This window comes from Lampetra fluviatilis, chromosome 2, assembly GCF_964198595.1.
Source record: "Lampetra fluviatilis chromosome 2, kcLamFluv1.1, whole genome shotgun sequence".
Classification (NCBI taxonomy): domain Eukaryota; kingdom Metazoa; phylum Chordata; class Hyperoartia; order Petromyzontiformes; family Petromyzontidae; genus Lampetra; species Lampetra fluviatilis.
Window position 1 is genome coordinate 33,720,782 of NC_136276.1, and position 21,717 is coordinate 33,742,498.

The window sequence follows — 21,717 nt, forward strand, 5'->3', positions numbered from 1 at the left end:
TCTACGTGACTTTACCGAAAGAACCAAGAAGACGTGAAAACTCTTTTCTTTTCAAAATACTTTTTTCGTACTATGCGCGGCGTCTGCAGATATGGGTCGAATTTGGATATATATATAAATCTACGTTGATGCCGAGATGGCCAGAAGATGACGGCACAGCGAATGGGACCATGAACCCAGCTTGGTGGGTTTCTTGTTGTGCCCTCTACACAGTGGCGAGATGTTAACAACCTCTCCTGGTATACAGGAGATCGTTGGTTCAATCCCGACCCTGACGCTTGTATATTTGGAGTTTGCGTGTCTTTCTCCCAGTGGTCGCGTGGATTTTTCTTCGGGTTTTCGGAGTTTTTTCCCCTCCACATTTAGGAATATGCGTGTAGAGTATTTGGCTGCGAAACATTTTCACGCGATAAGCCACTTCGTTGAGCAATAATGTGTGGCCAGGTCGCTTCTGAAAAAGAGATTTATGGCTCGGTGGGCTTTACCTGGTCAAATACAAAATAGTTTAGTTTTACGATCACTGGATATCTGTGAAAAAAATAACTTGATAGGTCATTGGATTCCTCCAGGCTACTAAATAAAGATTCTGATTATGTTTAAAAGCAGTGGGACGATCACAAGCTGGGCTAGAAGACAAAAATACACTCCCAACCATTCTCAAGCCACCTCAAGGCCTCCCCACGTGGGTCATGATTTTTTTTATTTGACCATACATCTCCACGATGGTCAATGCTGGCTGGTTCAGAGCTTGTGTGGGGTGGGAACCCATTCTGTCATCGCTTGTCACCGATGTCAGCCGTGGCGGCCCCGAATTAAAAACTCTGGTCCCGTCGCGTTCAGAGCACAGCACGCAAATCACTTCATCGCCAACTCCACTCTCATGGACACACGGAGGACATTTATTGATTGAATGTTTATTGATTGCTTGGATGTATAACCACCACCAATTAACCACTGCAGGCACTCCCGCTTCACTTGTTCAATGTGTAAGCCACCAATACTAATATACCAATAGCCGCCATTCGCCACTAAGTGACGGTGACGTCACCACGGCGCCTGTGCCAGGCCAGGTGCACTTTGAGGCCACGTGAGGTGCTGACAGGAGGTCACGGGATAGACCCAGGTGCCATGGGTTGACTGACTGAGATGACTGGCAGATGCCACCACCTGTGCCCCCTACTGTGCCAACTTGCTGAATTTTAGCCGCCCGGTGCTCTGCTCGTTGTTGTGAGCGTCGCTCCTCTACCCTCCGTTGTTGTTGGAGGGCGACTGCCTCAAACTGCCCAGTAGCGTCCAAGAGCCTCCTCCACAGAGGCCGATCTTGACACCGCTGGTACCAGTCTTCGGCAAGTCCATTCAGCTCTACATCCTCCTGTACCGCATCAGCTCCATCTCTTCTCCAGCCTGTGTCGTGCCCATTTAGACCCCCCCTCTATCCGGCCAAACAGAAGCTGCTTGGGCATGCGGTTGTTGGGCATGCAAGGGGGCTACATGACCCAGCCAAGGCACGGCTCCTTCAGAGCTTGGCTTGCTTCTGTTGCGCGCCCGGCTCGTGCACCTTTGCCAGCCACTCAACCAGGATCTTGTTGAGCTCAGCAGGGCTGCAATATAACAAAAAAGGTGCATTAAACCTGGCAACCTCTTTGGTCAAACCCCTTCCGAGCGAGTTCCCTTTCCAAGGCGTCCTCTCGCTGGCAACGCTCCCCCCCCCCCCCCCCCACGCGACCCCCCTTCCAAGTCACGACACTAGCGGTTGATCGGATGCAGCCACAAGTCTGTGGCGAGAGAGAGAGTGAATGTAATGAGTCGGCAACGGATGTTTGCCGTGCCCCACACGCCACTCGAATTGCACGAATCCGCGACGCTCTTACCGCTCCATCTGAGTCCAGTGGCCACAGTTTTCGATGTGGGCTCGGGTCAAGTTCGGCACCTGCGGAAGCAGCGACGCGATCAGCACGGTTGGCTACATATGGTGCGAAAGAATGTCGACACATACGTGCGCATGTACGTACATGCGTACAACATGGACGTCATCGCCAAACGCAATAGCGGCAGAAGGTAACGGCGTCAAGTTAGAGCTTCGGGGACGGTGGCCGATGGTCAAGAAGCGTGGCGGCCAAGGAATGAGTTGCGTCTCTTTGCGAGGGGGTTAACGTCCGCCGATGAGATGGAGCGATGAAATCCGTCCACGTGCAAGTGCTAGTCGGATTGTTACACCGTCAGTTCAAGGGAGATAGATGACAGCGGATTGGAGAGGCCTTCATCCAGCAATGGATGGACCATGGCTGATGATGATGATTAAAGAGTGACTGCAGTTTATTTAAATTGTCATCTCACATGAACGGACGCATACCGTACTACTTTTATAATTAGACGTTGGAAAAGAAAATGAGCATAATACGTTTACGTAAACCAATATTCTATGCGCGTGTGTATCGGTGTGCATTTGTCTTTGGGCAGTGGTAGCGCAGTGCTTAGCGCGCTGCACCGCCCTGTGCTACCAACCCGGCGACGCGAGTTCAATTCCCCACCAGGCCTTCACATCGGTGGCGAATATTGGAACCGATTGTGAGCTTTATACGAGCACCTGGTGCGATATGTAAGAATCATAACTGGGGAGACAAAGGCGGCCCGGCGTGGTGCTGACCACACCTTACCGTCGTACGCCTGTGCAGGCCTTCATAGGTGCTGCTCGCTTCACAGTACTTGCCCCAACAGCCCTGTGCAGGCTACACGGGGGGGGGGGGGGGGCTCTGTGGTCTGTGTGTGTGTGTGCACACATGCGGATGCGTGCGTGCGTGCAAGTCTGTGCGTACCCAAGACTCCATGCCTGTGGTCATCAGTGGGGACAAGACGGAGTCCTTTTCTGCCGTGACCATCAGCCCTGGGACTCGCACCTAGGGAGCACGGCACCCAACACGAGGCCTACACGACGCCGTCGAGACGCCCCCCCGCCACGCTGGCAACGCGGCGAGGGCACGGTGAGACCGGCGGTGGCTCATGCCGAGGGTTGCCATAGCGGTCGTGGGAACCGCCACTGCTGCTGTTACCTACAACCACCACCTCCACTACGTTGCCACCACCATCATCACTGCCCCCGCCAACAACCACCACCTCCATCGCACCGCCACCACCACCACGGCGCTATCATCATCACCACCGTGTCACCGACACCACCCCCACCGTCATCGCAGCCACCACCACCATCCATCACCTATCACCACCACCACGACCACCACCATCAGCCATCACCTATCACTACCACCACCACCATCAGCCATCACCTATCACAACCACCACCATCACCTATCACAACCACCACCAGCTGACAATGCGACTCGGCACCCATAACTCACCTTCCACTTTGCCGACGGCGAGAGCCACTTCCAGTTGCCCAGCATGTTGCGGTACCAGTTTAAGGGCCCCCTGTAGTCGCGCACGGCACAAGGGACTTGTGAATGGCAGCAACAAGCCGGCCACTACCGCTGGGCCACGTCTCCGCCCGATGTCAATCGACAACGCAACTCAATAATTTTGTCCGTGACGCACAAAGCCCCATTTAGCCAGTCACCCGGGTCGTTTGCAAAGGAGATCCGTGGTGCATCGGCCCGGAACAAGCGCAACAACGTCAGAGTGATCCGTACGGAGGGACGGGCAATTAGCACGGTGCGAATGAGGTTCAACATACACACACATGCGCATGCAAAATCAGCGCTTAAAAGAGCAAAAATTCAGAATATTGGAGTGCCCGGGTTTGGCACTTGTGCTGCAGCTGCCGTACAATCCTGGTGTAAACATCGCCACAGGGAGACAAAGGTGGTCGGGTATGGAGCTGGCCAGACCCCCCGCCCCCCTGTACCAGTCCGGCCTTCATAGGTGCTCGCGAACAGCACTTGCCCCAGCAGTCTGTTGAGGCTAAACGGGGGATCTTTGTATCTGATGATTATGCTGCTGCTGATGATGATGCTGAAGGTAACAGTGTAGTGAAAGTGATGATACTGCTTATAATGATGTATAGATGATCATGGCTAATTACACTATGTAACACAATTTTTGTTCCTGGGTAGTAAGTGTTATACTGGTGGGAACATCCTGGTTACACCAGCCCACAGGGGATTATTGTGTCCGTCCGTCGTGCAGGGAGGGGCTGGGTGGGGAGGGGAGGGTGGGGCTGGATGGGGTTGGGTGGGGAGGGGCTGGGAGGGGCTGGGTGGGGGAGGGGCTGTACGAACCTGAATCCCGACTTGGTGAACTGCTGCACGTACACCTGCAGGGACTTGTCGCTGAGCAGCGAGCTCATCGCGGGGTCTTCCGGCAAGCCGACCAAAAACCCCCCTGCACAGCAACGAGTGTCGGAATCAGATTAGCCCGGTCGGCTACGTGCGGTGCGAAAGAAGTTCAACACACGCAGTCGCTCGCTCACCGGCGGTCAGTCGCCCCCATCGCTGCTGCTTCACCTGCCGAATCCTCCACCCTGTGTCGAGGACTTTGGTTCTCCAGATACCGAATGCTCGTCCCATCCAAAATGTGCTCATTCACCGCACGGCAGGTCACAGCACACTCTACTCACCTACCAACGCATTCACTCACCAACTCACTCAAATACTCACCCACTCACTTACCCACTCGAACACTCACCCACTCACTCGAACACTCACCCACTCACTATTTCACTCATCCACTCACTCACCACACCGCAGGTCACAACACCACTTCTCTTTCTGCTTCCTTGCTCCGATGTGGAATTCTGCTCAACTGTCTTATTTACCCCAATCTCTCACAATAACCTTGCTCAATGCAAGAAGAAGCTGGTTAACTCTCATCCATTACAACTTTAAAACGTGATGATAGGTGAGTGTGTGATCCGCAACTGCGCGAGTAAGTAATTCGCAGAGGTGTGGACTCGAGTCATGTGACTTGGACTCGAGTCAGACTCGAGTCATGAATTTGATGACTTGCGACTCGACTTGGACTTGCATAACAATGACTTTGTCCCACCTATGAGATGTGGACTCGAGTCATGTGACTTGGACTCGAGTCAGACTCGAGTCATGAATTTGATGACTTGCGACTCGACTTGGACTTGCATAACAATGACTTTGTCCCACCTCTGGTAATTCGTAACGCAAGTGTCTGTTAGCACTCGAATTCGTGGTTAGACTCAACGATTGTACATAGCAGTGTTGTTGTTTTTGAACGTGTATCTAAAACCGAAACAATTCCACCGTACCTCTCTCCCTGACGTTGGACGTGTTTATTTTAGGGTCCCGATCCTGTGAAGACAGCCACACACAACATCAAACGTGAGTGCATCCGGGCCATGTTAGCAGAGTGCACAATCATACGTGCGATTATTCATAGGCGAGCTCACACCGGCTACGAACGCATCAGCGCACCCATGTCTCTCCGTTGATAAAGACGTTCTCTGGGGGGGGGGGGGGGGGGCTCTCACACCACACAGCCCCGTGTCCAAAAAGTGACGGACGGCTGCAGTGTCGCTTCTTTTGGACACACCGCCCCCGTCTTGGTACGGCAAACCCTCAAAGGAATGGCGCCGGTCCTACCCCCGCCCTCCTCCCCCACTCCGTGATCCATGGATCAAACAAATCACTCGAGACACCGGTGTATGCCAGCCAAGAACACGAGGCTGAGGCCCAGACGTGACATCACTCTGCACAGATGTTTAGACGGCTGCTTGCGTTGTGGCCGAAACGTCGTGAGAATTATTTTATTATGTTTTATTTTTATTATTTTATTATTTCCCTTCTACGTGACTTTACCGAAAGAACCAAGAAGAAGATGTTTAGATATCACTGACGTTGGCCGTGGCCGGGAATCGAAGTCAGGTCACCGGGTTTGCAGCGCAGTGCGCTAACCACTCTGCCACCGCTTCCGTACACAAGACAAAGATACTCCGTATAGCCTTAGAAGAATTTTGAGACAAGTGCTGTTAGCGAGAACCTATGAAGGCCGGCACAGCACACGGAGGGGTGGGTGGCCAACGCCACACCTGGCCGCCTTTGTATTCCTAGTGGTGATGTTTACACTGCACCAGGTACTCATTTGAGGCTGAGTTGGCCTAGAGGAGGCCCGGGACCGGTTCAGATAATCGTCACTGGTGTTGGCCGTGAGCGGGAATCGAACTCGGGTCGCCGGGTTCGTAGCGCAGCTCGCTAACTGTTGCACTATCGCTCTACATGCACGCACACTCATGCACGCACGCACACTCACATGACCCCTCCTCACCTCCGGATACCTGAAGAATAGTTTGAACGTCCGCTCCAGGTTCTTTTCGAACTCTGCCTCGGCCACTCCCTACGCGTGGCCACACAGCGAGCGTCAAACATCCAAATTAGCACGCGGCCGTTCGTAATAATAATAATTATTATTTAGCACATTTTATGTTCGTGTCATTCTAATAGCGCAAGGCTATCACAAAGGCGCTGCGTTTCACAGACGCAGTGTGCGGCAGTTTCGCAGGGTGGCTATGTTGCTGCGCGCGATCCCAAATTAGTGATTTGCGGTGTTTATTTTTTCGATTTCGGCACTTTTGGACCGTCGCTCCGGCACGCAATGGCTAGCTCGTCTTTATCGGCACATATTCTACGGTGAAAGCACCCGCAGTATTAACCAGGGCGGCCAGCCCGATTCGAACCGCGAACCTCTGCAACGCGCTACCTATGGCAATGCACACCGCCTGCTCCTATAAACGTCTTTGAAATAAATAAATACATCTTTTATGTGAGGGTGCAGTATTTTAGGACCATTCTTGCTCAAAACCTGCAACGGATCTGGGCAGCGGTGAGCTGTGGCGAGTTTCATAGCCACTGGTTTATGGGTTTCATATTTGTTTGTAAAACAAGTGAAGTGTCCTCAGACACAAAAGACAAAGAGATCCCACACTGTTGGGACAAGTGCCGTTAGCGAGTAGCACCCTACACGAGCGGCTGGTTGGCCAGCACCACGCCCGACCGCCTTTGTCTCCCCAGTGGCGATGTTTACACACCGCACCAGGTACTCATTTAAGGCTGAGTCGACCTAGGGGTGGCCCAGGACCGGTTCAGATAATCGTCACTGGTGTTAGCCGTGAGCGGGAATCGAACCCGGGTCGCTAGGTTCATAGCGCAGGGCGCTAACCGCTAAACTGCCACTCCACACACACGCGCGCGCGCACACCCACACGCGTGGACAAACTTGTCTCCTGGGCATAGCCAAGCTCTGTTGATCCCCTTGCCCATGAATTCCACATTGCTCCACACACCCGCTTCGACCACCCAGTGAGGTTATCAACGGCCGACGGGCCAATCGACGGCTGAAGACGTAAGACGCGAGCGATGAAGTACGGACACGAACGGCGGGCCGAGACGCGTTGGCGACGGCGGCGATGGACGTGCGCCGTCGCTGTTGATTCACTCGCCGGCTTCTGGAAGTAGAGCATGTAGTCGAACACGCCAGGCTTCTTCGCCATCTTCTCCACGGGACTCTCGCTCGGGTTGGTCGGCAGGAACGGGGTGTTGATGCCGCCCACCGCCCTGCCGCGTGTGACAACGCGCAAGGGGGGGGGGGGGGGATTGTTCGGGTGAACTCGGAGAGGGGCGAGAGCTGCATGCTGGGGGTGCTGGAGGCTGCTGTGTGGTGGGCAGCCGAGGGGCGGTGCAGCAAAACCCGATCTTCATTACTATGTAAAATACTCAGTGGCTGAACGAAATACTTTTATATACTAGAGGACCGCAGAGCTTGGCGCTGGTTCGCTGCCTCTCCGGCTCGCCTGGGGTTCCTCGGGGAATGCGAGATGCAAATGTGCTGGAAAGACGTGATAGACAATTTAACATGTATATTTAAAGCAGACGTTATGTCACATTCCCAGATCTGTCCACCCGCATTAAAATTCTTAAATATTTTTCACACATCCCCATCAGCCGTACGGCCTCATGGGTGCGTGTCATATTCTTTAAGGCGTGATGTCTCCACCACGCACTTTCCCGGCCGCGTGCCAGCCAGCAAAACTTGTTTATATATATACAGTAAGTATGATGATCATTTTTACCAGGTAAGAGCCCATTTTCTCTGATCAAATCGACCTGAATGCATCATTGAACTTATCAGATCTCAGATGCTAAGTAGGGTTGAGCCTGGATCGTGCTTGGATGGGCAACCACCATGCATCACAGGTGACCTGCCAGCTATGATTAAGGTGTAATCAGTATCCAGCCGGGCTGCTTAGCAGGAGAGTGAACGGCTCGCAATCAGAAGGTTGCGAGTACAAATCCTAGTTGGTTCAATAATATGAAAAGTTAACACTGGTTGCAGCGGTTAGCTTATGGACATACTCGTCCCCCTCCATAGGAATGTGGACTTTCCTCCACTGGCTCAGGGCTAGACACAGGAGACGCACACCGATGCCTCAACGCTCATTGAGAGGGCAGTAAAAATCACACGTGACTTTGAATTCGTATTCACGCAGCTCGTCAAGTAAAATGTGACTACGAATTTGAAACACAAGTTTTCCCACCGCCGCCACCACCGCCACCACCACCGCCGCCGCCGCCACCACCACCACCACCGCCGCCACCACCACCACCACCAACACCAGCTGGAGTTTGCCTCAATCGTCTGCAACGCCCATTCGGGTCTCACCGGAGCCTCTCGGGGAATTTCAGCGCGAGGTTCCACACGACCGCACCGCCCCAGTCGTGGCCCAGGAACGTGGCCTGAATAATCCCCTGGTCAACACACCCAGCCAGAGAAACATTTGTGGTCTCTCTCGATTGTTATTTCAATTGTCCGACGTTTCACGCCACGTGCTCGGAGGTCTTTCATCAACCGAAGGCTCTCTGAAACGTCGAATGCCGTGCCGAACAAGTAAGCGGTACAACCGGAAATCACATCGTCCGTTCGAAACTCTCCTACAGCACAGTGCGTCACCTTGCTCGTTTGAGAACGGCACGTGGAAGGATACGTCACAGAACTACTGCTGAAATCCGTTCAAGTTGCCTTTTGCTTTATCCACAAACGAGAGGGCGTGCTTTCCCGCACAGCTCACTACGTGGAAATGTTTGTCGCCAATGTCATCCATAATAGAGGGTTTTTTTGGGGTAGATCAAGTAAATATATGAATGTGTCGTTAAACCCGCCACCACCCGATACAGCCAACTAGTAAGGGTTGTCACGTCTATGCCTCTATTTAAGAAACGAAACAGGTGGACTTCTCCACAAATCTGGCTGTCGCCTGATGAAGCTGGTTGTAATTACTGGCGAAACGTCGTACTCAGATGGTAAATGTTGTGGCTTGGCTCTCCAACACACCGGTGTGCTGTACTAGTGACGAATTGTCACGTTCTGTTTATGTGACAACCCTTACTAGTTGGCTGTGTCGGGTGGTGGCGGGCTTAACGTCACATTTATATATTTACGCGAACTAACCCAAAAAAAACTCGATTATGGGGTCATTCGGTGTGATCTGAAAAAAAAATACTCTTGATAAAACACCATTGCAGACTCACACATGTTTTCAAAACAGATATCAATACGCGCAGGATGAAAACATATATACGGGGTTAAATCTTGACTTAAAGCTTTCGTGACTGCAGGAATTCATACTTTTTGGGTCTTTCGGTAAAGTCACGTAGATAGAAAAATAATGAAAAAATATAGAACTCATATTTCTCCTGCCTCAGCAGTTCTGCTGTATTTTTTCACCTGAAGACGATTGCTTGTGTTGCGATCGAAACGTCGTGATTATTTAAAAAAAAATTATATCTACGTGACTTTACCAAAAGACCAAACAGTATATCAAAGTTCAATGTTCATTTATTAGGTATATCCCTGTGAGCCATTCGGCTCTTGAATCGGGTGCAACCGCAACAAACAAAAAAACATGAACAAGAAAACATCTTAAAGTGAATATGTGACTGAGTGCAAACAGAAAATCCAAGAAAAGACAGCAAAATATTGCAGAAAAAGCACCGTACACCAACCCTGTGCAAATATCCCAGTGGGATGCAAGTCAAACAACAACAACCACAAGACAACTTAGATTAAGGCATTAAGTCTAACTCTGTACTACAACAAATAAACATGGCCAAACCAAAAAAACTTTTCAAAAATCACCAAAATAAAGCCATACAAGCAATGAAACAGTGATCATAGGAACTGTGGCCGAATTTTCACAAGAAACGACGTAAACAACATGCACTACCAAACCCTGCAGCCATAGCTGGCTGCATGAGTCACTCCACAACAGCAGGAGCATCAGTCGGAGTATCAACATTTTTCAATGCACCTTTAAGATCAGCGCACTAAATCAAAACACAGATCATACTTTGCATACTTTGCATATACAGGGTGTCAAAACAGGGTCAGTGATAGTCTCCTTTGCATCGTATATTGTCGTCCACGCAATTCCACGTGTGTGTGTTTGCGCTTAAACATATGAACTCACCAGCTTGTTCAAAAAGCTTATAATTCCCTAGAAAACAAACAAAGAGCATGCATTGTTAACACCGCCTTTTGAACAATCACCGTGTGTGTAAACATGTGCTCGTGTTGCTCAACGTTGTATAGACAGCTTTATTTCTTGCCGCAAACATTTTAAATACCTTGCAGATATTTTCCTGCGAGTATTCCTCGACATCTGAAAGCATAAAAGACCGCGACGACTCATTAGTTTCCGAAACGTTACAACAGATCTGTCTCTAAGAGCCTCTTTTTCCACCGCACAACCGAGACCGTGACGGCCCCGCAATGAGCCAGGCCCCTCCCCCTCCGGTCGCGGCTCAGGGGTTGCCGGTGTCGTTTTTCCACTGCGGAACCCGAGCCGTGCCGAGCCGAGCCGTGCCGCCAACGAGCGATTACGAGACGTGAGCGGATGACGACGACGCCGGCGCGGTGACGTCACGGTGACGTCACGGTGGGCACGCCCCGATGAACGCGTCGTGAGCACCGTCCATTCGGTTTCAGACGTCCCCCGTGAAACTGGCGTATTACGGTTTGGCTCTGGCACGGCAGGCATGGTACTATGGTCATACATCCAGTGGGGAAACCGCTCGTTACCGGGGGGGCGGGGGGGGGGGTGCTGAGCTGGCCTGGCCTCAGAAGTGACAGTGGAAAAAAGGAAGTTTCGGGGTCTGTTGAGTAACCACCCTTGAGTAACTGTCGTTGTGCAGAGTTGGATAAGGGCTCGTTCTAACTTTAAGGGAACCATGAACCTATAGTATTGACCTAGTTAATTAATTTAAAACTCCACAATCAGCAAGAGTTCTCACCATGCTATTAGTATCCAGCAGTGACCAAGTTTGATGAAAACGACCTCCATAATCACGTGTCTATGGGGAGATCGTCATCCGCCGTATGGACTGACATAATAGGGCTGATGTAAAAAAAGATATAACTTTTTTCAAATTTTCTTGCTGTGGATTTCACACCTGATGATGATTGCTTGTGTTGCAGTCGTAACGTCGTGAGAATTGTATTGTTTTATATTTGTATTATTTTATTGGTTCGCTTCTACGTGACTTTACCGAAAGAACCAAGAATATATAACAAAACACTTCGGGGATTTATGAAATGTATAAACGGTCTTCCCAATTATCTAGCATTTCTAGTTGGGAATCGTTATGTAAAAAAAAACAGAAAATATGGGAGCTTAAGCCATGGCATTTCACAAGCGTCTTCAAGTTTCCAATAAAACCCCTCAGCTGACCAATACGTATGTCCCTTCCGCTGCTGATGACGCAACACAGTGCGCGCAATCGCTCACCAAAGTGCCCACCCACTCCCAAAGCACTCCCACTTACAACCACGTATTGAGTTCCCCCCTTCGACCTGCAAACGTGGCATCCACTGCGTTACCTTGTGGATGGCTCGAGTCTCCATACCCGATCATGTCAAAGGCTATGACCCTGTAGCCAGCGTCAGCCAGACAAGGGATCTGCACACATCACGGCGCAGCCACAGTCTCAGCGTTGTGGGATGCTATTGTCACGAATGACGCGATATAAAATGAAAGTATTATGACAACGGGGGAGGGAGCGGGGGGGTCAGAGAGTTCACCACAACCCAATTACGTACGTGTGTCTGTTAAATGTGGCGAACTTTGAAGGCACAACCGCTGTCGGTGTGCGAAATGATGTTGCCAACATTTTCCCGTAACAATTTACGGTTACTCAAGGCTCGGGATCCCGGGTAAAGCGAGCACCAGGGTCGACCCAGAAGAGCTGGGATATTGACGACGCTGCACGTGCTTGCGCAGGGCTCGGTTGCAGGCAACTCCTCGCAAGAACTGCCTCCTGTGGCGTCAGAGAGCTCCTCTCGCGGGCAACCCTCACATCGAGGGAGGATAGGGGTGAACGGACGATGCTGAGCCTTCAGCAGTGGGCGAGAGGGGCACAGCTCCCCCCCCCCGCCGCCTCAGGCTCCCCCACAAGGCACGTACCTGGTATCTCCACGAGTACCAGCTCTCCGGAAAGCCGTGGCAGAGGCACACGACCGGCCCCTCGCCCATCTCCACGTAGTGCAGCTTCACGCCGGGCTGCGGGTTCAAAACAACGTTGTTGTTACGCTACGTCCAGTGCTACTTACTCGGGTCGATCAAGCTGCCCAGGAATAATCTCCGCACCCGGGACAACCGCATCCAGTACATGTAAACCTGTCGCTCAGGCTGCGACTACGACTGTAGCACGCACCTTGATGTCGATGAAGCCGTGAGACACATCCTCCGGTTCGCACGGCACGGGAGCGAGGGCGGCGGCGTTGTCTGGCGCCAGCTGCACCCACGTGGGACGACACTGAATGACTCGCTCCGACTCGCTCAGGCTCGTTCAGGCTCGTTCAGACTCACTCCGTCTCACTCGCTGAGGCTTGCTCAGACTCACTCCAACTCACTCGCTCAAACTCGCTCAGACTCACTCTGACTCGCTTGCTCAGACGTGCTGAGACTCACTCACGCAGGCTCACTGTGACTCACTCAGACTCACTCACTCACTCACACTCACTCCGACTAACTCACTCAGACTCACTCAGACTCACTCTGTCTCACTCGCTGAGGCTTGCTCAGACTCACTCCGACTCACTCGCTAAAACTCACTCAGACTCACTCGCTCCGACTCACTCAGACTCACTCCGACTCACTCGCTCAGACTCACTCCGACTAACTCACTCAGACTCGCTCAGGCTCACTCTGACTCACTCTGACTGACTCAGGCTCACTCCGCACCAGGGTTACCGCGACATCGACTCTAAAGATGTGACGATAGTCGCGGTGTCAGCTTTTCCGCAGCTTTGTTTTTGTTTCATGACTGACTTTTGGGTGGGGGCACGTTAACGATCTGGACACATTTGTGTCTTGAAGACCCCTCCACCACCCGACACAACCAAACTAATTAAAAGGTCACAAGAACAAGCGTTTCACGTGCAAAGTATGATTATTTTCAGCTCACCGTTAAATAAAAAAAACAATTACCACAACCAAATTTTGCAATGAGATAGAATTACAATCGTAATTGCGCGCTGTATTTCCAGTTCTAATAACGGCTAATTAGAAGTTCTTCCACTGCACTTTGCTTAAGATAAAGTCTGCCGTAAGTCTTCTAACCATTTGTACTTGACAATCCGGAACGGCGATAATGCCCACGGTGTTAGTTACACTCGGACGGAGTGATTAACAGGCTCTCCGCTTTAAAGCTTTCGTGACTGCAGGGATTCATCTTCTTGGTGCTTTCGGTAAAGTCACGTAGAATTATCTTATAATGTTTTATTTTATTATTTTATTATTTCCATTCTACGTGACTTTACCGAAAGAACCAAGAAGATGCTCTCGGCTCTCGTTCAACCGCGCAGTCCGCTCTGCCTCTCGCCCACTGAGTGTACGAGGAAAGGCTGCGGCCGCCCCATATAGATGAATTGGTCGGATAATATTGGAACTCGCTTTGTGCATTTCGCCCGGGCCCCTCTCCAACTATCGCAGGCAGTTTGTCTCTCGTCGTCATCATCATCATCATCACGTAAGGAGTCATCACGTGTGGAACACAGACAGTAAAACGATAATAAGTGAGTAAGAGACAGGGGAGTGGGGGGGGGGACTCATCCCCCTCTACCCCCCCCCCAGCCCCCCCCCCCCCCCCGGAAGCCGCTTGCCTTCACGCCCGTGACGGCCTCCAGCTCGCGCAGCGCCACTGCGGTGTCCGCCACCAGGATGGTGGTCATCCCCATCTCCTTGGCTGGCTTCAGGTTGGCGCCAATGTCGTCCAGAAACACCACCTGCGCGCCACGGCACGGGCAACGCCTCTCAGCCCGCCGCGATGGATCGATCGTTTTCTCGGTCGACTGACGTGTGGAACGCGTATGGTGCGGAAGAAGATCAACGTACGTACACGTGTGCCCCGTTGTGGTCCAGTCGTGGCGAATTCAGAAGTTGTTCTGACTTAAATTGTCCAGGTCTGCTTTTGTAGCACAATGTGGTGCACTGCTTACGAATAAAGTTCCAAATGGAAGTTTTCCCGTCTCGTGAAAAATATGTCGACGGTCCAATTAGCATCTATTGCTAATAATAACTGTGTTTTATACTGCGCGATTAATGCAAATTGCAGTTTAAAACGCTGCAGAACACGTGATGCGCACGGTCTTTCGCACAGGGAGGCGCAGGTGAAAGCACAGACGGAGCGCTTGGCAAGGCAGACGGAACAATTGCCAAAGCTCTGTGTTCCCTTATCGGCAAGTTTTGGCCAGCTCCATCAATGCGTTCGGGCGGAAACCCCGAGTACCCAGAGTAATCCCATACCCACGGGGAGAGAGTTTTGTGAACGCGTGCGATCCGTCCTCCCAAGTGCTGACTTACAGGGAACCTACAAAAAAAAAAGTGACTTGTCACGTCCGATTAACCAAGCGCCACTACGCCGCCCCGGGCGTTCGCGTGCGCCAGGCCTCGCTCGGTTTCGGGACGCGCGCGTGCACGCGCCCGGCGCATCTCTGCAACTCCGGCAAGCAGGCGGAGGGGAGGGGAGGTGGGGCGCGAACCTGCTGCGGAGTGGCCTCCAGTTGCCGCAGGGCCAGCGTGTAGATGGCCACGTCCGGCTTGCGCAGGCCCACGCGGCACGACTCGATCACCAGGTCGAAGCTGCGACGCAGTACGGACATGAACTTGGAGGTGGTGCCGCGGGCCGCGCTGTCGTCCACCCAGTTGTTCGTCAGGACGCAGGTCTTGAAGCCTGGCACCGTCGATAGGGGGGGGGGAGGCACGGCAGCGGTGGTGGTGTGAGCGACGCGTCTCAAGGGGGATCTGCGCCGACGAAATGTTGGACTCTCCGGCTCGTTTACGGTTTGGGAATGAATGTCCCCCCCCCCCCCCCCCCGTATAACCTCAAAAGGCTGTTGGGGCAAGCTCCGTTAGCGAGCACCTATGAAGGCAGACACGGTACACGATGTTTACACACAGCACCAGGTATTCAATTGAGGCCGAGTCGACCTAGGAGAAGCCCAGGACCAATTTCAAAACCAACCTTGGCCATCAGCGGGAATCAAACTCGGGCCCGGTGGCTTCGTAGCGCAGCGCGCTAACCGCTACACAACCACTCCCCAAATACATACAAGGACAAAGAAGATCCCCCGGTATAGCCTCAACATACTTTTGGGGCAAGTGCTGTCATCGAGCAGCAACACCTACGAAGGCCGGCACGGCACACGAGGTGTGTGGATTTTCGAGCACGACGCCCGCACACACACACGCTCACACACAGACACGCGCGCTCACACACACACGCTTACACACAGACACGTGCGCACACTCACACGCACGCACGCTCACACACGCACTTGCGCGCACACACACACGCCCGCACACACATACACGCGCGCACACACACACTCGCGCACACACACACTCACACACACACTCGCTCACACACACACGCTCACACACACACGCGCAGGCTCACACGCACACACGCTCACACACACTCGCTCACACACACACTCACACACACACACACTCGCTCACACACACTCGCTCACACACACACGCTCACACACACGCACGCACACACACTCGCTCGCACACACGCTCATACACACACGCTCACACACACGTTCACACACGCACGCTCACACACACGCTCACACACACGCACACACACACGCGTGACAAGAGGGAATGCGGCACCGTGGCTGCGCAGCTGCTGTGCCGCCCTGAGCATGGGCTCGTTGAGGCTGCCCGCGTAGAACCTCTCGAAGAACCGCTCGGCCGTGAAGCCCTCGGCCACGCTCAAGCCCCGCAGCTTCGCTTCCCGCTGGCACTCCTCGTTGAACTCCGGGTAGAACTGCGCCGCCAGGCAAAGCGCGCGTCGTCAATCGCCGTTGGCACCACCGTATTAGTGATGCGTGCGCGTGTGTACGTGTGGATGCGTGCGCGCGTGCGTGGGGAGCGCGAGTTTGGCGGTTAGCGCGCTACGCCACGAACCTGGGGGCCCGAGTTCGATTCCCGCTCGTGGCCAACGCCGGTGGCAATTACCCGGGCCGGTGCTGGGTCTCCCCTAGGTCGACTCAGCCTTAAACGAGTACCTAGTGCGGTGTGTACACATCACCACGAGGGAGACAAAGGCGGTTGGGCTTGGTGCTGGCCACCCACCCCATCGTGGATACCGTGCCGGCCTTCATGGGTGCTTGCAAACAGCACTTGCCCCAAGTCTGTTAGAGACTATGCGGGGGATCTTTATTGCCGAGCCATAGCGGCGAGCAGCACATTGGAATTGCAATCCAGAGGTCGCCGGTTTATTACCAATAACCTCCACTACATTTGCGACTTTTTTTGTGATTTGTGCCATTCCAGTTTCCGCACCAAAGCTCAACTTTGGCTCGGGCCAAACTTTGGCACGAGCAAAAGATGCTGCCGATAAGAAGTGTTTACAGTCGAAGAGCAAAATGGTAAATAAGTCACCTGCTCCAGAGTGAGCTCTCCCCGCTCCAGTCTGTGCAGAGAAACGTCCTTCTCGTTCTTGACATCGAACACAGCTTCCAGGAGCTCCCTGCCGGTCGCGAGACGACAAGAACATTTTCAAGTTTCAAGTTTCATTTATTAGGTATAGCCCTGTGAGCCATTCGGCTCTTGAATCGGGTGCAACCGCAACAAACAAAAAAATTAAAACATGAACAAGAAAACATCTTAAAGTGACTATGTGCAAACAGAAAATCCAAGAAAAGACAGCAAAATATTGCAGAAAAAGCACCGTACACCAACGCTGTGTGCAAACATCCCAGTGGGATGCAAGTCAAACAACAACAAGCACAAGACAACTTAGATTATAAAAAAAAGCAATGAAACATGAGCAGAGAACGAGGAGAATGGCGATGTGGCTCAGGGCTCAAGAGTGCCAAGCTGGCAACCGCCGAGATCCTGGGTTCAGCCGCATGCGGTAACAAAAAAACCGGGCTCATGGTCTCAGCTCAGTCACCGCTGATTGAAAACTCACTTCTTTGAGAACTGCTTTTTGTGTGTTAGTTTGTTGTCCTTCCCCAACCACCCCCGTACCTCCGATCAGTGCGGTTGGCTACGTACGGTGCGAAAGAAGTTCAACGTACATACATAATCTGCTTACATCAAAATATAATTTTTACGTGAAAACCTGTCTCTCAACTAATAATTTGAACACATTCCAGCCTTCGAGAATTAGAAATGGCAGTGTGACTGCCAACATATGATGGGCACTACTGTCTGTAGCAGGGAAAGTGGGTGGGAAAGTGCACCCCACACCCCTCCCCGATTATGTGAACCAAAGGTTACTCTAAAGGCTCTCAGGAGTAGTTCTATGAAATCTTCTTACACGGACCGTGCTCAAAGAAAAAATGCATTCCACTATCGGAGTTCCGAGTGGAGCCTTGGCCTCGTGACCGTGATTGGTGACAGACTATTTCAAACAAATTTAAGAAAGAAACAAAACATGAACATAATCAAGTTTTTTGTAATGCTTGTTACAGTAAACGTTGCGTGTGCTAAATGGAAGTCTGCCAAACCACATAGAGAATGAGGCACTGAAAGGCTTGCGCAACCGAGCGACTTAGATTGTATGTTGTTGCTGCAAGCGGCTTCTGCTGCATGCTGAACATGCATTTGTGTGTGCACTCTCAGTACGAATAACTCATCATCAGCCATGAGCTATGCACTGCTGGATGAAGTCCGACCCAAGCTGCGCACACACAACCGCACCTCCGATTCGCGGGGTTGGCTACGCGCGGTGCGAAAGAATGATCTGCCCCAGCTCGGCAAAATTGCTCACAAAGCTGATTTGATCATTCTAGATTTGAAGCTTTCGTGACTGCAAGGATTCATACTCTTAGGTTTGTTTCGGCAAAGTCACGTAGGTAAAAAAAAATTAATAAAAGTAATAATATTACTTTTATTAATTTTTATTTAATTTAATTTTTTTACCTACCTGATTTGATCACTCCATCTCCCCAGCGGAAGCCCATCGGATGCATCCCGCCAACACCTCGTCACGCTGGTCAGTAGGGGCTAGCAGAGGGTGGCGCTTACCAAGGACTGGCTCAGATACTAGCCGCCTCCGACGTCGCCCACAGAACAAGGGATTGAATTCGTGGCAAGCCGGGTTCAGAGTTCATTTGCGGCCAAAACACCGCAGCGCAATTCCCCAACTCCAAGACGACACGGGCGATGTGCTTGTTCCGGTCACTTAAGAGAACGGCGCACAATCACTCTTCGCTCTCGTGTCACGTCCGTGAATGCTGCCATGCGTTTCTGTTTTGCTAAAAACCTGAAACCTTTTTAAAGAGCCACATCACGTCCACGACTGCCGGTGTCAGGGTTTGTGTGCTTCCGTGAGCCTCTGCACTTACAGTGCCCTGGCAGAGGTCAATTATGCAACTCGGTAGTGCGAGTTAGGATTGCATGAAGAGTCAGTGTCTGCTGAGCGACCATGCTGAACCATCATGCACATCCTGCAATGCAAAATCCTGCACGCTGACAACAACAACACAACAACAACAACAACCACTCAACAAAGACATCCAGCACCCAGGGCATTCAACTAGAACACCACGAACATCACACACACAACCATGCACACATTACCGCCCCGTCCCACACACCCTCAACACACACACACCCTCAACACACACACACACAACACACACACACCCATGCACACCTGTACCGCCCCATCCCACACACCATCAACACACACAACACACACACATGCACACCTTACCACCCCGTCCCACACACCCTCAACACACACACACCCTCAACACACACACACACAACACACACACACACAACACACACACACACAGCACACACACCCTCAACACACACACACCCTCAACACACACACACACACATCCCACACACCCTCAACACACACACACACAACACACACACACAACCATGCACACCTTACCGCCCCGTCCCACACACCCTCAACACACACACACACAACCATGCACACCTGTACCACACCCTCCCACACACCCTCAACACACACACACACACCACGAACAAAAAATACAAAGAACCACCGCATAGCCTTAGCATGATGTTGGGGCAAGTGCTGTTAGCGAGCACCTGTGCCAAGTGCGTGAATGGCACACGAGGTTGGATGGGTGGCCAGCCCCACGCATGGCCAACGTTGTGACATCTCACCACACCTCACCCACACGCAGCTCACCCCGTACACCCCTCGCTCACCAGAGCACCACTCACCTCGGCAGGCTGGAGGCGCCGTGCAAGAGGTTTGGCGGCGGCAGCTTGACCAGCACCCCTCCGAGATCGAACATCGCGACGCGCAGAGACATCGCAGCAGCAGCAGCACTCCACTCGACAATCACCCACACACGTGTCCTGGCTACAACTTACACACACACAAGACTCGGTCACACACACACGGCAGGCACTCGACGCTCACTATTTATAAGCCAGCACGCTGGCACACCACCACAGACGAATTGCTGGCTGTAGGCGTCACCATAACCACTCCCACTGACTGACCAGGTGAACGCTCACGCTCATACACACACGCACACTCACTCGCTCGCTCGCACGTGTCGCAGTGTTCCACGCACTCGCTGAACTCCTCACACAGACTCTCTCTCTCTCTCTCGAGACTCACTGACCACTCCAATCGCACCCCTCTCACACACACACCACCGGTCGCACACTCACTGTGTCTCACACACTCCTCACACTCCTCACACTCGAGCTCGTTCAGTGTACACTCAACTCGTCTCCCACTCCCTCCCCACCACACTCTTCCCTGCGTCTCGCCACTCTCCCTTATCCAACTCTCTCCCCGCAACGCTCTCCACACACTCCACGTCTACCCGCAACGCTCTGCGGGCAATACACGCGGCTCTGCGTCTCCCCGTCACCCCCCCCACGTCTCCCCGCGTCACTCGTGACACGGAAGGGTTTCGCCACGAGGAGTCGGGGGTCAGATTGCGTCCCCGTAGAGCCGACTTCCACAACGGGGTTCAGCGACGACGATGATGGTGGTGGTGGAGCTCTGGCCATGTGAACGGCGACATGAGCAGGCTGTGAGCTCGAGTGGCGAGCGTGCGGTGTGCGGGTTGTAACAACTGCAGCCCCCTTCCGCTGACACTAACGAGTCATAGAGACTCAGTGCTGTCACTACACCATGACGAGACACACACACTGGTACTAGCCCTACCCCAAAACCACAACGCACGTGGAGGCCCTCATCCAGCAGTGGATTGAGTGTGGATGCGCGTGTTTGATGGTTATGTGGGGAGCGGTGGTGGAGCGGTTAACGCGCTGCGCTACGAACCCGGCGACCCGAGTTCGATTCCCGCTCATAGCCAAGACCAGTGACGATTATCTGAACCGGTCTCAGGCCTCCCCTAGGTCGACTCAGCCTCAAATGAGTAGCTTGGTGCGGTGTTTAAACGTCGCCACTAGGGAGACAAAGGCGGCCTTCATAGGTATTCGCTAACAGCACTTGCCCCAACAGTATGTTAAGGCTATACGGGGGATCTTTGTATCTGATGATTATGCTGCTGTTGCTGATGATGCTGAAGTTAACAGTGTAGTGAAAGTGATGATACTGCTTATGATGATGGAAAAGATGATCATGGCTAATTATACTATGTAACAGAATTTTTGTTCCTGAGTAGTAAGTGTTATACTGGTAGGAACCTCCTGGTTACACCAGCCCACAGGGGATTATTGTGCCCGTCCGTCGTGCAGGGAGGGGCTGGATGGGGAGGGAGGGGCTGGGTTGGGAGGGGAGGGTGGGGCTGGGTGGGGCTGGGAGGGGAGGGTGGGGAGGGGTTGGGTGGGGAGAGTGGGGAGGGGCTGGGTGGGGTGGGGAGGGGCTGGGTGGGGAGGGTGGGGAGGGGCTGGGTGGGGAGGGTGGGGAGGGGCTGGGTGGGGAGGGTGGGGAGGGGCTGGGTGGGGAGGGTGGGGAGGGGCTGGGTGGGGAGGGTGGGGAGGGGCTGGGTGGGGTGGGGCTGGGTGGGGAGGGGCTGGTCACCCCGTGGTGCCCTTATAAAACTCAACGTTTAACCTACTCACGCCGGCTTGTGCCCGCCCTCACAGTCGGGCATATTTGCGGAATACACCACGCCGCCGTTGACCCTGGCCATTGACCGAGCAACCCAACGTTCCTACCAACTCCGTCCGCAGGAATGTATTTTCGTCATTGCTTTTGCCTAAAAAGTATAGAAAATGGCTCTTATTCCCCACAAACTTTGCTTTTG

The 21,717-nt window shown here is 52.7% G+C and overlaps 1 protein-coding gene across 1 annotated transcript; it reads right to left on the reverse strand.

Moving 5' to 3' along the window:
* Positions 1–914: 914 nt before the first annotated feature.
* EPHX2 (epoxide hydrolase 2) lies at positions 915–20,371 on the reverse strand. Its single transcript, XM_078874894.1, has 19 exons — positions 19,706–20,371; positions 16,928–17,015; positions 16,154–16,310; positions 15,013–15,203; positions 14,134–14,256; positions 12,684–12,764; positions 12,434–12,529; positions 11,851–11,929; positions 10,599–10,633; positions 10,442–10,468; positions 8,638–8,723; positions 7,418–7,532; positions 6,247–6,315; positions 5,231–5,273; positions 4,233–4,335; positions 3,357–3,426; positions 2,817–2,897; positions 1,872–1,930; positions 915–1,601 (listed from the first exon to the last, which is right to left on the reverse strand). The coding sequence occupies exons 1-19, from the start codon at positions 19,795–19,797 to the stop codon at positions 1,517–1,519; spliced, it is 1,680 nt and encodes a 559-aa protein (XP_078731020.1). The 5' UTR covers positions 19,798–20,371; the 3' UTR covers positions 915–1,516.
* Between the last annotated feature and the right edge of the window lie 1,346 nt (positions 20,372–21,717).

Bases quoted from the DNA above. Each gene is read 5' to 3' on its own strand.
- EPHX2 (XM_078874894.1), bottom strand. From the start codon at position 19,797: ATGTCTCTGCGCGTCGCGATGTTCGATCTCGGAGGGGTGCTGGTCAAG. The intron at 15,204-16,153 runs GTGCCGCATTCC...CGACGGTGCCAG, and splicing joins ACAGCAGCTGCGCAGCCACG to GCTTCAAGACCTGCGTCCTG. The intron at 8,724-10,441 runs GTGAGTTCATAT...TGTGTTGACCAG, and splicing joins TAAGCTTTTTGAACAAGCTG to GGGATTATTCAGGCCACGTT.